At 34.9% G+C, this 16,456-nt stretch overlaps 1 protein-coding gene across 1 annotated transcript in view; it reads right to left on the bottom strand.

The window, feature by feature from the left end:
* The window catches only part of CFAP47 (cilia and flagella associated protein 47), a 529,980-nt gene that overhangs the window by 89,914 nt on the left and 423,610 nt on the right, over positions 1-16,456 (bottom strand). The window contains exon 58 of the mRNA XM_045089444.1: positions 10,996-11,094. Within this exon, the coding sequence (XP_044945379.1) occupies positions 10,996-11,094 (99 nt within the window). The remainder of the gene's footprint in view (positions 1-10,995; positions 11,095-16,456) is intronic.

Here is a 16,456-nt window from a genome sequence, read left to right as displayed (position 1 = left end):
AACTCTTCAATGCTCTCTGTTTTTATGCCTTATTTTCTTTTTAATCTTTACAGCAGTACAATTTCTACCAACCTAATTTAAACATCATGGATTTTTTTCCCTTGGCTGTGTCAAATCTATTGATAAGTCCATCAAAGACATTATTTATACTTTTTCTTTGTTTTCATTTGGAGCATTTGTTTGATTCTTTTTTTATAACTTCCATCTCATTGTTTAAATTAATCTAATCTGTTACTTTGTCCAGTTTTTCCATTCAAAGCTTAAACAGAGTAATCTGTATGCCCTTTCAGATAGTTTGAGCATCTGTGCCATGTCCCACTTTGGTCCTAATAATTGATTTTTCTCTTGAGAAAGTGTTATTTTCCCCTTGTTTGTATGTCTCATAATTTTTTAGTTGGAAGTGGTATAATTTTGTTTAGTGTTGGGGCTAGTTTGCCACAGGGCTTTTCTTAATGTCTGTTCTACTCTTAGCTGTAGGTCTTGCCCTTGTAGTGTACCTCATATAGGGTCACTCTCTTGCAACGTGGAATAAGATAGTATTATGCTAAGTGAAATAAGTTAGAGAAAGACAAATACCATATGATTTCACTTGCAGGTAGAATTTAAGGAATAAAACAAATGAACAAAGCAGAAAAGAGACAAACAACAAAAACAAAAACAGGCTCTTAATGATCGATAACTGACAGTTACCAGAGGAGAGGTGGGTAGGGGGGTGAGTGAAACAGGTAAAGAGGATTAAGAGTATAGATATCGGGGCACCTGGGTGGCCCAGTCTGTTAAGCATCTGCCTTCAGCTCAGGTCATGATCCCAGGCTCCTGGGATCAAGTCCTGCATTTCTCCCTCTGCCTCTCTCTCTCTGTCGCTCATGAATAAATAAATAAAAATAAAATCTTTATTAAAAAAAGTACACTTATCATGAGTACTGAGTAATGAGCAGAGTTTTGAATCACTATATTATACACCTGAAGCTAATGTAATTTTGTATGTTAATTATATTGGAATTAACATTTTTTAAATCACAATTTTTAAAGATACAAGCTAGTTGCAGACTAGTTAATTAATGAAACAACCCAGAAAATGACCATAAAATCAATTGTAGAGTGTGTATATAAAGATATTATCTTATTAACATATCTATCAATTAATTAATATATTAATAATACTGAAGGTACTAAACAATATATTATGCATCACTATATTATATAATCATAATATATTTTCATATAAATCAAGTTATAAATTATTATTGGTTATATTAATTATAATAATCAACAATGTATTATTTATATGATAATTACATTAATGATGTTTGCATTCAGTGGAAGAGCTGGCTTATTTCACAAATGATACAATCACAACTTGCTATCTGGCTAAAGGAAAAACAAATGGAAACTTTTGCATACAAAATTCAAAGATGAATCTAGATGAACTATATATGTAAATATTTTTTAAAAGTTTAAAAGTCTTGAAAAAAGTTTAGTAGTTTATTTTCACATTGTTTGAAGAAGAAAATCTTTCTAAACAAGACAGGTGACCCAGAGGATACAAAGACAGGACGATTTTACCATAAATGCAAAAAAAATTATGGGAAAAATTCTATAATTTGAAGACAACAAATAATACATTGGAAGAAATATATCTCAAGGAGATATCAAAGTGTTTTTCAATGGATAATACGAAAAAGTCTTACAAATTAATAGCAGAGGTAAAAACATTTAAAATGAGCAAAAGTTATGCAAATACAATTGACAAAAAGCCAAATGCAAAGAGCAAATTAGATCTGCAAGCTCTGCTTCCTGGAACCCAAAGAACTTCTTGTATTGGCCAACGAAATGGTTTCATGTTGACAAGATAGGCATTAATTCTCAGAGAAGAAAGAGCGATGTTATTTTCATTTACCTCTCTGCCTATATATCTATGCTTAAATAAAGCTAAAATAGAATACTGAAAAATTTTAAAGTTACATGAAAATGACATTAACTAAAATTATATCTGGTTAGTTTTATTTATCTGTAGAAAATTATGTGAGAAAATAAAGGCCTGATTTTTTTAAAGAAAAAAAAAAATTAAGTGGAGCAGAGCAACATGGTTAAACGTATCTTCCCTATGTGTTTTCCTGCCAGGAATATTTACGTAACCAGAAGTAGGATTTCTTAATACTGTGATTACTGCAATGATAACAACCAAAACTGAGACTCTAAATCTTTTCTTTAAGTTAAAGATAAAATTTAATTAGCCCTTACAGAGACTAATTAACATTGTGTGAAATGTTTTGAATAGTGTGCTAATCATTTTACCACTGCACTGGGGAATACCAAGAGCACAAAAGTGATATAACAGTCATTATATAATAATATTCAATTATATTAATCTTTCTCATGAAAATGATTAAAGATTTTCTATTCTTGAGCAAATAATACTGTTATTGTTTTAAGTAAAGCCTTTATGTTTTCTAAGAAGCAATAGGAGAAAAGAAATAGTTAGCTGTTATATTTAAAATCAGTAATAAAGTATTAAGTATAAACAAACATAGAAGTAGCTTATCTTATATGACAACAAATTACATATTTACCATTACTCTAATATCAAAAAAATGAGACACATTGTTAATACTCTTGCTATTTTTAAAAGGTGATCTAAAATGGTTTTGAGCATGACTTGTCCATTCGACAAATGCAAAAATATGAAAAATACATAAAAAATAAAATTTAAACATTTCTGAAGACACAAAGTTGGTGAACAATGAAAATATACAAAATGGACATTGATACAAAGATTCAGAATCACAGAAATGTCATTATTTCCTACAGGTATAAAGTTAAAATTTTAAATGGAGAAATTTAAAATAATTTCAATATTCTATCAGGTTTTCTCTGGAGATAAAATTTATGATAAAGGTCACATGGTTACATAAACAAAGAAGAATTGCCAATATAACTCTGAAAGGGAAAAATAATGTGAGAAAGCTATCCTCAACATATATTAAAGCACATTATAAAGCCTCTTCAATTAAAACAGCACAGTTTTGGCTCTCAGAGAAAGATCAGTGGAATAGTAGTTATAACCCAGAAAGAAACCAAGTACACATGGCAGCGTAGTCTATGATAATCTGGCGTATCAAATCAGTACAGACAACATGGGCTTTTAGATAAAATTTGAAGAAATAGATGAAGGGGAAAACCATATTCTTATATTTAAAAAAACTCAATCACTCACTATTTCTAAGATGCCAGTTACCCTCCAATGAATGCATAATTTCAATATAATTCAAATACAAATCCTAGCAGAGGCATGAGTGTGTGTCTGCTTATCTATGTACCTCTGTATGTTTGGAAATTAACTAGATGATTCTAAAATTCTTATAAAAGTACAAAGGATTTAGAATAACCAAGAAAATATTGAAGAGCACAGAAAACTGTAAGGATTTATATTACCACATATCATATATTATCACATATCAGAGCTACAGCAGTTAAGGCATTATGGTATTGATGCAAAGATGGATGAGTAGACAACCAGAACTGAAGAGAAAGTCCAGAAACAGACCACATACATACTGTCACTGGATTTGAGAGAAAAGTGTTACAGTGATACAATGAAGGAAAGGATAGTTTTTTCTATAAATGGTGCTAGGGCAATTTGCTATACATAATGAATAAAATGAACCTTGACTCATACCTCACCATATTTAAAGTTACTGAGATATGTACTAGGAAAAGTGAACAACAATGCTTCTAGTAAAAAAGAGAAACATATCTTTATGAATTTATGCCCAAGCTACCAAGACTATGGCCAGTATACAGTAGCTAGATAGCAGCTCTCTGGGAGGAGTGCCTTCAGCCGTAGAGTCACCTGACCAAAGCCAAACTCCTTTCCTGAGGCAGATGCATTTAATGATAGATTGACATAGGCAGTGGGCCGGTGGCGGGGTGGGGGGGAGATGGAGGTATAAAATTGTGGTTTCCTCATTTCAAATTGGGGCAACTCTGAAGAGCTACCCTAGTTTCAATGTCTGCCATGGTGTGAGCCAACACTTAAATACTTCAGTATTTATGAAGTGTATGAAACAGTTCTTGCACAGAGAACACTGCTATTGTTAATGGCAAGTGACACTCTTTTCCATTCAAATACTATTAAGTAAATTATCATATAGGTGACATGCCAAAATTTGTGAAGGTGGTATATAAGTAACAGAAATACGATTTTTTAAAAAGATTTTATTTATCTGACAGAGAGAGAGCACAAGTAGGGGAAGCAGCAGGCAGAGGGAGAGGGAGAAGCAGGCTCAGAGCTAAGCAGAGAGCCTGATGCAGGACTTGATCCCAAGACACTGGCATCATGACCTGAGTTGAAGGCAGACATTAATGGACTGTGCCATCCAGGTGCCCCGGTGGTATTTTTTAATGAAAATGTTGAATAAAAGTAGAACACATAAAGGATTAGGGATATCAAAAGGAAGAACAAAGATGAGTAATTTTAAAAATAGAGATACAAATATAGAAATAGATCTCTACCATTCTGTGAGAAATTCTTTTCTAGAGAAACAAGTATTCTAGAAAACTAGTATTTACCTAATATAACAAGACTGTCATCAATGAGTAATTGATGAAAATTAAAAGCATTGGTTTAGCAATTGTTTCACCTAGAAAACAAATGGAATTCAGAAGAAAAAAAACCTATAATTTCTTTCTTTATTCATTTTTCAGAAATATATTCTTTTTTTAAAATATTTTATTTACTTATTTGACAGAGAGAAAGATAACAAGTAGGCAGAGAGAGAGGGAGAAGCAGGCTCCCTGCTGAACAGAGAGCCCGATGTGGGGCTCGATCCCAGGACCCTGAGATCATGACCTGAGCCGAAGGCAGAGGCTTAACCCACTGAGCCACCCAGGCACCCCCAGAAATATATTCTTGGCGTGTATCGTCAGTATGCTAGTCTTGTTTCTTATAAAACTGAAGAAACCAGGAATCCATTTTTGTGTTTACCTACCTTACCCAGACAAATAATACTAATAACCAATACTTGTAGTTTCATGTTTAGAAATTTCTTCACATACACAACTGCTTGTTCTTCAAAGTGTGTAAACCTGGTGATTCACAGACCTGTACCCCTAGGGATAAATATATATGCTTATAAAAAATAAAAAATTAAGGGACGCCTGGGTGGCTCAGTTGGTTAAGCAGCTGCCTTCGGCTCAGGTCATGATCCCAGCGTCCTGGGATCGAGTCCCACATCGGGCTCCTTGCTCCGCAGGGAGCCTGCTTCTCCGTCTGACTCTGCCTTCCACTCTGTCTGCCTGTGCTCGCTCTTGCTCACTCTCTCTGACAAATAAATAAAATCTTTAAAAAAAAAAATAAAATAAAAAATTTAAAAAAAAAAGAAAAAAAATATACCAGTCAGTAAAACCAATTTTCATTTTTTATGATGTCCAGATTAGGATCTAGAGCACAGAGAAACTAGCTCAAGCTAAAACAACTTTCTAGGTTACAGTCAAAACTAGAACACAGCAGATTCTCACACTACAAGTCTAATGCCAGTCCCTGTAACTTACATCTCTTCCTAGGGTCCTAGGAATTAGCAATGTATTCTCTAGAGCTACAGTATGATATAAAATAAAACTAACCTCTCCCCGCAACTCAGCCCTGTTTTTTAAAATGTCACAATCAGAGGACCCAGAAAAATGTTACAGCTAAGATTTTTTTCTCAAGGGTTTAATCTTGATTTTGCTTCAGTGACATTTGATTACTTCCTGGTGAAGGAGAAAAAGAACCTTCAAGTCTTATAAATGTATCAGCTTTGTAGCAGGATGTCTTTCACGATCACAATTCACCTCTACTCTTATCTCATTCTTGGTTACTCTACCTAATTAGATGTGTAGACAAGAATGAGCTTCAAAGTGAAAGCCTGGCAGGTTAACATTCTTCACTGACAGGAATATCCCCTTTCCCCCCTCCCTCCTGTCTAGTTCCTGTCACCAATTTTGAGAGAAAGATAACAAAAAGGGCACTAAACTTATTAAAAAAAATGAAATATTGAGCTATCTACACCATGGCATGGAACTCATTCTAAGGAAGAAAAATTCTAGGGAAAAAAAAGTTTCTGTAGAGGAATAAAATGGATGCGAATGTCCTTTTCCAATGTGAAAAAAGCAGTGTTCATATCTTCATATATATCAATGCGATTTTATTATAAGATTTTATAAATACAAAGGAACTTAAGTTTCAGAAAGAAGTTACTATGAAAATGTTTGGAGAAACTACTTTTATCTATGTCCTTTTGTCACATATAGACCAAAATGTTGCTGAAGTCAGGTTGAGACTGGGATGTGGCATAGAGTTTAGCATGAAATGAAGCAGCAGCATTCGCGCTGAGAAACATATCCCCGTCTCAGCAGCTGGCAGTTGGTCTCCCTTTAATGCTGAGCCCTTCCCTGAATTGAATCGAATGTAATGTCACAGGATATAGCAAACTGGAGGGCAGGAGTTTAGAACCTCTTTGCTAACTCAGTTTATCTGAGAGCAATATTTACAAAAGTATGTTTCTTAGCCAGATATACATTCCAAAAGCATGTTATTTCCTCTATATGAAAATATAGATGGCATTAGAAAAAAAAAAAGTCCTAGGAAACCCTGTCATAAAAGAAATTTTGTTTAGGCTGGTATTTCCCAGTTACTTAAAACACAGAACTTAGTTTTTCTTTTTTTCCCTCATATCATACTTTTTTCTATCTCTTGAAATTAGTATTTCACTCTACACACATAGGTAAATGCTGGTCTAGAATAAGATAATCTGGGGCACCTGGCTGGCTCAGACGTCAAGTGTCTGTCTTCAGATCAGGTCATGATCCCAGGGTCCTGGGATCGAGCCCCTCGTCAGGTTCCTTGCTTGGCGGGAGGCCTGCTTCTCCCTCTCCCACTCCCCTTGCTTGTGTTCCCTCTCTCCCTGTGTCTCCCTCTGTCAAATAAATGAAAGAAATCTAACCAAAAAAAAAAAATAAGATAATCTTTATAGTTCTCAAGTATTCACCAAGGAAATGTTCCATATAGAGGTGGAAAGAATTTTAAGGTTATAAATGCTTTACATGGCATATGAGATTATACCTACAGGTAATTTTTACAGTATGACCAGTGTACCCCAAAGTCTCTAAAAATGTCCATAGCAATATAAGAAACAGAGCACCCATTTTGGTTGTATCCTTAATGTTTATATTCCCCAAATCATCAAGAATACCCCTAATACTAATACCACATAAGAACACCAGAACAAACAAGAAGTTTCTAGAGAAAGCTTCCCCTTTCTCTAATTAAAGAAAATAATTTGGAGATTTTATTATATAGAGCAGCAGGGAGTACATATTGAACTGTCAACCCACCACATAGGCAGGGTATACACTGTTTATTGAAAAAACAAGTCACAGAAGACACTAGAGAAATCAATACAGAATGCAGGAGAACACCAGATTAAATTTGAAAATGATGTGAAGGCAATTATAACAATATGAATTATAATTAAGAAAGTACTTTCAGAATCTCTTTTTTTGAAATTAGAAAATTTAAAATTGGAACACACAATGTTGGTCTGTGTTGCATAGAAATTACATTATATATAATTACTAACTGGATTACTTATTTATTTAAATTTGAAACTATATTAAAAAGCACTTGCTGAAAAATAAAGAACTAGGAATCAAAAAAAAAAAAACAAAACAAAACCAAGAAAGTCATTTCGATATATGAGCAGTTCAAAATTAATAAACAAAGATAAAAGGTTTGTAAACTAATGCAATAAGGCTGTTAACTTTGGTAAAAGAAACAATTTCCATAATTCCTATACACAACTCCATGTTTAGAGTAGGCAATTCCCTGGCATTTTATTTTTATTTATGTGTTTATTTTGCACCTTTTGTCCCCTTTCACCCATTATTTGGATTATTTAAATAAAAGTACGGGTACTGGAAGCTTTATGTTTTTGTCATGCAAAAAATGAACTTTATTGACACTTATAAACACTATGCTTGAAAATAAATGGTCATGGAGTAGCAGATTATTGTAAAGATGTTCTCAAATTCGTCTACAGGTTTAATGTAATTGCAATCAAACTTTTTTTGGGACTTCTTTGAAACTTGACAAAAAGTCATTCTAAATTCTTTCTATAAGGATAAATAGGTGATAAAAGGAAACAAATTATTTATGTTTTTAATTCATTTTCTTAAAAGATTGATTTATTTATTTGAGAGAGAGAGTGCACACTAGCGAGAAGAGTAGAGGAAGAGGAAAAGAATCTCAAGCAGACTCCATGCGGAGCGCATGATGCAGGGCTCACATTCACAACCCTGAGATCGTGAACGGAGCTGAAACTGAGAGTTGAATTCTTAACTGACTGAACCACCCAGGCAACCTGGAAATAAATTATTTAAGAGATCATGAAGTATGCCTGGGTGGCTCAGTTGGTTAAGCAACTGCCTTCGACTCAGATCATGATCCTGGAGTCACAGGATCGAGTCCCACATGGGGCTCTCAGCTCCACCGGAGTCTGCTTCTCCCTTTGACCTTCTCCCCTCTCATGCTCCCTCTCACTCTCTCTCTCTCAAATAAATAAATAAAATCTTGGGGGGAAAAAGATCCTGAAAAGAAAGAAACAGAATAAGAAAACATTAAAAAAAAAGAAGAAGAAGAAAACATAAAATTATAGGATTTTAACTCCATGGCACTAGAACAAGACCTGAAACAAAACAGGATAAATACAACCTGAATACAGGCTGCAAAATTAAATAGCTACAAGATGATTATTATTATCAAATGAAAAGCTGGGAAACTTGCTAATTAAATGAGGGGGATCAAATTAGATTACAATTGCATAGCAAAAAAGCAAACCTAGGTGAATTAAAGGAGTAAGTGAAAAAGCTGCCTACTTACATGTAACTCCTTTCCCATTACAAAGAAGAAGAAAAAGAAAATGCAGGTGTTTTTTTTATGGATTTCACAATGTGGAGAGACTGAAAATGCAGACCCAATGGAAAAAAATTTTTAAAAAGAAAATGTCTCATATGGTAAGTAAATGTCTCAATGGGTAAGTGAAATTAAAATATAAGCAGACATGTAAATAAATAATACAAATATAATAAGGTTGTTATTTGGCATTCAGATGGTTTCCAACTTTTTGCTATTATAAACAGTGCAGTATTTTGATTCTTCAAATGATCTCAGCAGAGGGGCACCTGGGTGGCTCAGACAGTCAAGTGCTGAACTCTTGGTTTTTGGCTCAGGTTGTCATCTCAGGGTCATGAGACAGAGCCCCTTGTTGGGCTCTGTTCTCAGCGTAGTCTTCTTAAGACTGTCTCTCCCTCTCCCTCTGTCCACCACCCCATAAAATAAAAAAATAAATCTTTAAAAAAATGATCTCAGCAAAATTGCAACTACTGGGTCTAAAGGGTGATAGTTTCTAAGTTTCTTTACATGCATTACACAAAGTGCTTTTCAGAAGGTATGTTGTGATTTACATTCCCCAAAGCAGTACTTGTTCAAATTTCATCATGGTTTTGAGGAATACAAAAACAAAGATAAAAAAGGAAAAAAAAATTCCGTGGCTATCATTTAGATCAACATCTACTTGAATATTAGTGACTGTGAACATATTCTTAATCATTCTTTGACCATCTGCACTTACTCTTCTGTGACCTGCTGCTTACACTCTTTTTTTTTTATTATTTATTTTTTTAATATTTTATTTATTTACTTGAGAGAGGAGAGAGAGAGTGAGGGAGCATGAGAGGGGAGAGGGGAGAGGGGAGAGGGTCAGAGGGAGAAGCCAACTCCCTGCTGAGCAGGGAGCCCGATGCGGGACTCGATCCCAGGACTCCAGGATCATGACCTGAGCTGAAGGAAGTCACTTAACCAACTGAGCCACCCAGGTGCCCCTGCTTACACTCTTTTTAATGTGTTTCGAAAAAAAATGAAAACTAAGACTTTGAAGTCATACCCAAGGAGGTTTAGCTTTACCATTTAGCAACTGTCAAGATTTTATGTAAGTTAATTTTTCTGAATTGCAATCTCCTTGGTTCAGTAAGAGTAATAATAACACCTACACTATGGAGTTGTAGCAAATGAAATAAAATAATGAGATTTAGAATGCTGATATATATAGATAGCATAATAAATAGAAAAAAGTCATGAATCCATTTGTATTGGGATGCTAGTAGTGGTTGCCAATTCCAGTTAGTATTTTTGTATTACATTAAGATAATTCATATTTTAGCACATTTTTCCATAACCATTACGATTAATTTAATGTAAAAATATTATTTTAAACATATTAATATTTTTTGAGCTTTAGATTTTCAAGCAACTTCATTATTTCTTAGGCCTTAGATTTCCTCCTGTTCATCAATATGCAGGTGGGATGATTAATACACATTAAAAATAGATGTACACCCTCTAATAAATTTTCAGGGAATCATTAGCTTTGTAAAGATACAATTATTTTTCATGCCTATCAATAACTTTAGTGTATTATTTTTTAGCATATTTATTTTTAATTTTCCAAAATTGTCCATGACTTACACATTTAAGTATATATATTTTTTAAAGATTTTATTTTTAAGTAATCTCTGCACCCAGTGTGGGGCTCAAACTCACAAATGGGAGATCAAGAGTCGTACATTCTACTGACTGAGCCAGCCAGGCACCCATCACACACTGAACTATTAAGTGGGTGAAATGACTTTCGAACATTCAAAATCTCAAAGAAAAAATATTTTACAAGTTGCACTTATAAGCTATGGAATGAAAAACAGTGAAAAAAAATATATATATATAATGAACATATATAAAGATTATACTATCCATGTTTTTCTATCAACTTACTAAAATTTGTATCCAAGTATTTAGAAGTGTAATTGTTATTAAACATGTATTAAGACAACAGACATATAATGTCATCATCTTTGAAATATAAAAGCATACAGAATGACAGAATATAAAGCTGAAATCCATACCTTGTGTGTGACTCAAACCGGTAAACTTGAAGGCAGAAGTCTCATGAAAGAAGCTATCCCAGTAATGGTCAATGATGAGATGCCTGGGTTTTTCCTTACCTAATAAAAATATAAGAGATATTATTTCTCAATGTCACATTCAAGAGGAAAAATAGGGGTGGAGATTGAGAGAGAACCAAAACTCTCTTCTAACAGGAAATTTCTCAGATGATTATTTTTCAAAGTACATATTAAGATGAGATTTAAATGGCATTTTTGAAGAACATATGCAGCATTATAAAGGATTTATCTATAATATTAAAAATATTATAAAATCAACTCATACATTCTTAGAACTTAATGTGAACTACTCCAATAACAGGTATTACTGAGAGCCTGTTTGAGCCCACTGTTTAAAAATGGATCCCAGGGGACGCCTGGGTGGCTCAGTTGGTTAAGCAGCTGCCTTCGGCTCAGGTCATGATCCCAGCGTCCTGGGATCGAGTCCCACATCGGGCTCCTTGCTCCGCAGGGAGCCTGCTTCTCCGTCTGACTCTGCCTTCCACTCTGTCTGCCTGTGCTCGCTCTCGCTCGCTCTCTCTGACAAATAAATAAAATCTTTAAAAAAAAAATGGATCCCAGTAGTTAATATTTACATATGTTTAAATGTATATGCACTGACAATAATTTAAACCAATAAATACAAAATCAATTACCCAAAATGGCTACATAACATGTACTTGCTTTTAGTGCTACTATGTATAAAACACAAAAATATCTGTCAGCAAAGACATTTATAATTTTAAGTACATAGAACTAAATATCAGCTGACACGGTCTTTGGAAATGAATGGGAGTGCATGTTACAACCCTTATGAAGGGATTTTTGTAACATATGGTAAAATTTAATATATATTTACTATTTTGCCTATGAATACTGCTTGTAGAAATACACATTAAATATACACCTCAAACATGAAACAATATACATGCAAGGGCATTATTTGTATAGCAATATGCATTGGGGCTTTATTTATGTAGAAAATTATTAGAAATAGGGGCGCCTCGGTGGTTCAGTGTATTAAGCCTCTGCCTTCAGCTCAGGTCATGATCTCAGGGTCCTGGGATCAAGTCCCACATGGGGCTATCTGCTCAGCGGGAAGCCTGCTTCCTCCTCTCTCTCTGCCTTCCTCTCTGCCTACCTGTGATCTCTCTCTCTGTCAAATAAATTAAAAAAAAGAAAGTTATTAGAAATAATGAGAAGGTCCATGTATTGGTGACTAGTTGTATATAAACAGTAATGTAGCAAAAACTGAGGTACTAACAAGTCATAAAAATCAATGGGAAAGGGGTCCATTAACTATTTTAACTGGGATTCCAGATGTATACATATTGTTAGGTGAAATTAACAAAGTGCAAAAGAAATGACATAGTATTGACTTTGCATGAGATAGAGGGTGACATGGGACTAGTACGTATATATGCACTTAGTTATACACGCTCATTTTTGCAAAACCAAAAACAGTATGGACAAATCAGAATCAAATGAAGATAAAAATGGTTGAGAATGCGGTAGATGGTATAGGACTAGGAATGAAATTTCTTTCAGTAGAACTTTTTATATAGCTTTGAGTTGTGAACAATACATGTTTCACAAATTCGAAAATACAGTAGAATTTAAGAAGTCTCAAAAAGCAACCCTGTGGGGCGCCTGGGTGGCTCAGTGTGTTAAGGCCTCTGCCTTTGGCTCGGGTCATGGTCTCAGGGTCCTGGGATTAAGCCCCATGTTGGGCTCTCAACTCAGCGGGGAGCCTGCTTCCCTTCCTCTCTCTCTGCCTGCTTCTCTGCCTACTTGTGATCTCTGTCAAATAAATAAAAATCTTTAAAAAAAAAAAAGCAACCCTGAAAACTGAATTTAAGTAAAAAAATCATGAATCCATCTTTGTATGAATTGACAAAAAACTACATGGAATAAAGGATTAATCAAAGAATATTTTAGCCATATTTCTCTGACTACTAAACTGTAGTACAATATATTTTTGGTGGAAAAAGTAATTATAAAGAGAGCTTTAACTCTATTTAGTAAGTTTCTATTCCTTTTTATTTTTTTCCCTTTTCTTTTTTTGTAGTAGTAAGAATATAGTAATTTTGACAACACTAGCCAAAATATTGACTATGATAGAGCAAATGAACTACACTGTTGTGTTGAGAACCAGGTTTCTCATGTGGAAGAAGGGAGAGAGAGTGAGGTAAATTGAGGAAGAACCAGGGACATCCCAGCAATAGTGAACACACCTACTGCCCATTTCTTGGATACTAAATACCTTGTCCTTATAATGCAAACCTTAGAAAAGTGTCTAATTCTAGCTTTAAAATTAGTTAAGTGTTGAAACTAGAACATCTTGTGCCAGAAATAACAAAATGTTCAAAAACTGATAGAAACAATTTAAAGGACCTAGGGATTAACTTGCAAAGGATCCTGCTGGCCAAACTGGGAGGTATCCAAAAGAATAATAACTAAAAATGGGGCTCCTGAGTGCTCAGTGGGTTAAGCCTCTGCCTTCAGCTCAGGTCATGGTCTCAGGGTCCTGGGATCGAGCCCCGCATCGGGCTCTTCTTGGCTGGGAGCCTGATTCCCCCTCTCTTTCTGCCTGCCTCTCTGTCTACTTGTAATCTCTCTGTCAAATAAATAAAATGTTTTTAAAAAAAGAATAATAACTGGGGCGCCTGGGTGACTCAGTGGGTTAAAGCCTCTGCCTTCAGCTCAGGTCATGATCCCAGGGTCCTGGGATCGAGCCCCACATCAGGCTCTCTGCTCAGCAGGAAGCCTGCTTCCTCCTCTCTCTCTGCTTCCTCTCTGCCTACTTGTGATCTCTTTCTGTCAAATAAATAAATAAAATCTTTTAAAAAAAGAATAATAACTACTACTAATAATTAAAAAAAAAAAAACCAACAACCTAAGAAGACAAAGTAGATCCACTCCTCCTAGGCTCTCCATCTTACAACTAAAACTTGTCAGACGTGACATAACAGACAAGCCTGGGGAGACTTTGAGTGCATGGGAAGAAAAAAGGTAACTTGAGGAACAGCATGGTGGTGAGTTCCTGGTTTCTTTTTTTTCTTTTCTTTTCTTTCTTTCTTTCTTTTTTTTTTTTTAAAGGAGGCTATGTAGGGCTTGGATTCATGACCCTGAGATAAAGACCTGAGCTGAGATCAAGAGTTGGATGTTTAACCGAACAAGCCATCCAGGTGCCCCAAGTTCCTGGTTTCTATATTGCCTGGTACATACACTAGACAAGACACTGCAGAACCGTTGAACCCAGATCAGCTAAGAGGGGTAGACAAAAAAAGAAAAAAAAAAGAGGAGGGAAGCTGATCTTCTAGCTCCTGCTCATAGGCACAGGCAGCACTCTGATTCTCTTACTGGGTAGCACACTGAGAGAAAGGGGAGCCTGGGTAGAGTTTATCTAAACAAATGAATGAATGCATGGATGGATGAACAAAAATGGTTTGACAATATTCTGTCCACAAGAAACTTCTTCAAATTTAGGGACATTGGCTGTTTGAAAGAAAAAAGGTAGAAAAAGATGTATCCTGCAAATGTTAATTAAATAGGAATGGTTATGGTAATATCATATAAAGTAAATTTCAGAGAAAATTAAATTACTTGAGACAAAGAGAGGCATTGCATAATATAAAATACTGATACATGACGGAGATATATAATCCTAACATGTTTATAACAGATAACAGAGCCTTAGCTTACATGAAGCAAAAATTGATAGAGCTGAAAAAAGAAATAAACAAATGCACCATTATAGCTGGGTGCTTTAACACCCCTCTCTCAGCAACTGACAGAACCACTAGTCAGAAAATCAGCAAGGATTCAGAGGACTCAAATAACAAAATTAATTGACAGAATTTAAATGACATATGTAGAACATTCCATAAAACAACAGCAGAATACGTATTTGTTTCAAGCTCCTATGGGACATACACTAAGACAGACCATATCCTGAGTCATAAAACAAACTTCAACAAATTGAAAATAAGCTAAATCATACAGATTATGTTCTTTTGACTGGAGGAAATCAATAATGGAAAGAAAAAGGGAGGCGGGAAAAAAAGAGGGTCTTACACTGCCCTTTTCTAGTCTGCCCTGGCACCACTCTGAATGTCTTCTCAAAACCAATAAAAATGTGTTGTAATTCAAAAGCTCAGTAAACAAGTTCAACAGTCCTCAACACAAGAGGAAAAGGGCAAAGCAGTAAGAGATTTTTTTTTTTCCTATTGATATAAGAGCTATGGGTTTGTACAAACATAAGCTTTAGGGAGTGTTTTTTTTTTAATGTATTTATTTACTTGAGACAGAGAGAAGGAGAGAGAGAAAGAGAAAGAGAGAGAGAATGGGGCAGAGAGAGAAAATCCAAACAGATAATGCACCAAGCATGGAGCCTGATGAGGGGCTCGATTTCATGACCCTGAGATCATGACCTGAGCCAAAATCAAGACTCGGATGCTTAACTGACTATTATCTGGTGCATTCCCCAGTGTGTTAGAAGATGCAGAAGCAAAAAAAACCACTAAGGTGGTTTTGTGTGTTTTTTTTTTTTTTTTTTTGATTGCTCTTAAAAGCCATAAGGTCCTATTGGAGTTCTGGATACAGAGAAATCCAGAGAAGAAAGAGATAGGTTTCAAGAACAATTCTGTTAACATTTGTTGTTTTTGTTTTCCCAGACTCCAGGAAACTACTTAGAAATGAAATGGTAACGACATTGTTTTAAACAAAGAAATCAAGCAGCCTCCCCTGAATAAAGTGTGGGCCATCAGACAAGACATGTTCAGTAGCCAAAGAATCACAAAATCACTAGTTAAAACCAAATTTAGAGATTACCTGGTGCATTTCCCAGTGTGTTAGAAGATGCAGAAGCAAAAAAAAAAAAAAGTTCTTTGCCCAAGGTCACACAGCTTATGTCGTTTGAATTTAGATCCCCATATGCTTTTATACATTAAATATTCTGTGAATAAATGTGATGTGATGTGATGGGGATTTGAAAATAATCAAAGCTGAGCTGTAAAAGCAAAAAAAAAAAATCCATGAAGTTGTACCCACACTTAAAAATCAAAGGGGGAGGTGTTGGTAAGCAGAGGAAAAAGATTTTTTCCCTTAATACAAGAATCTCCAGCTAATAAAAAAAACAGCAAGGATGATAGATGTGACTGATACTAGTAGGGATACTAAAATGTTTCAACAACAGAAAGGTTGTAAGGGAAGGGGTTATTGGCATTGCTTCAAATTATTACCCTCCCAATTATTTATTAGTTATAAGGGGGAAAGATGACCATTACAATATACAAATCTGGCAGACACAACTTTAACCAAGTGGTTACACTTAGTCCCAATGATGGGACTTTGTGATGTATTGTAATAAGGACACAGTACGTGATCTTCTTCCCAAAATGTTAGTCAGAATTGAGTAATG

The sequence above is a fragment of the Mustela putorius genome, unplaced genomic scaffold, assembly GCF_011764305.1.
Source record: "Mustela putorius furo isolate JIRA1106 unplaced genomic scaffold, ASM1176430v1.1 tig00003836_pilon_pilon_pilon, whole genome shotgun sequence".
Taxonomy (NCBI): Eukaryota; Metazoa; Chordata; class Mammalia; order Carnivora; family Mustelidae; genus Mustela; species Mustela putorius.
Note: the sequence above shows the minus strand (reverse complement) of the source record. Positions and strands in the feature narration are given on the sequence as shown.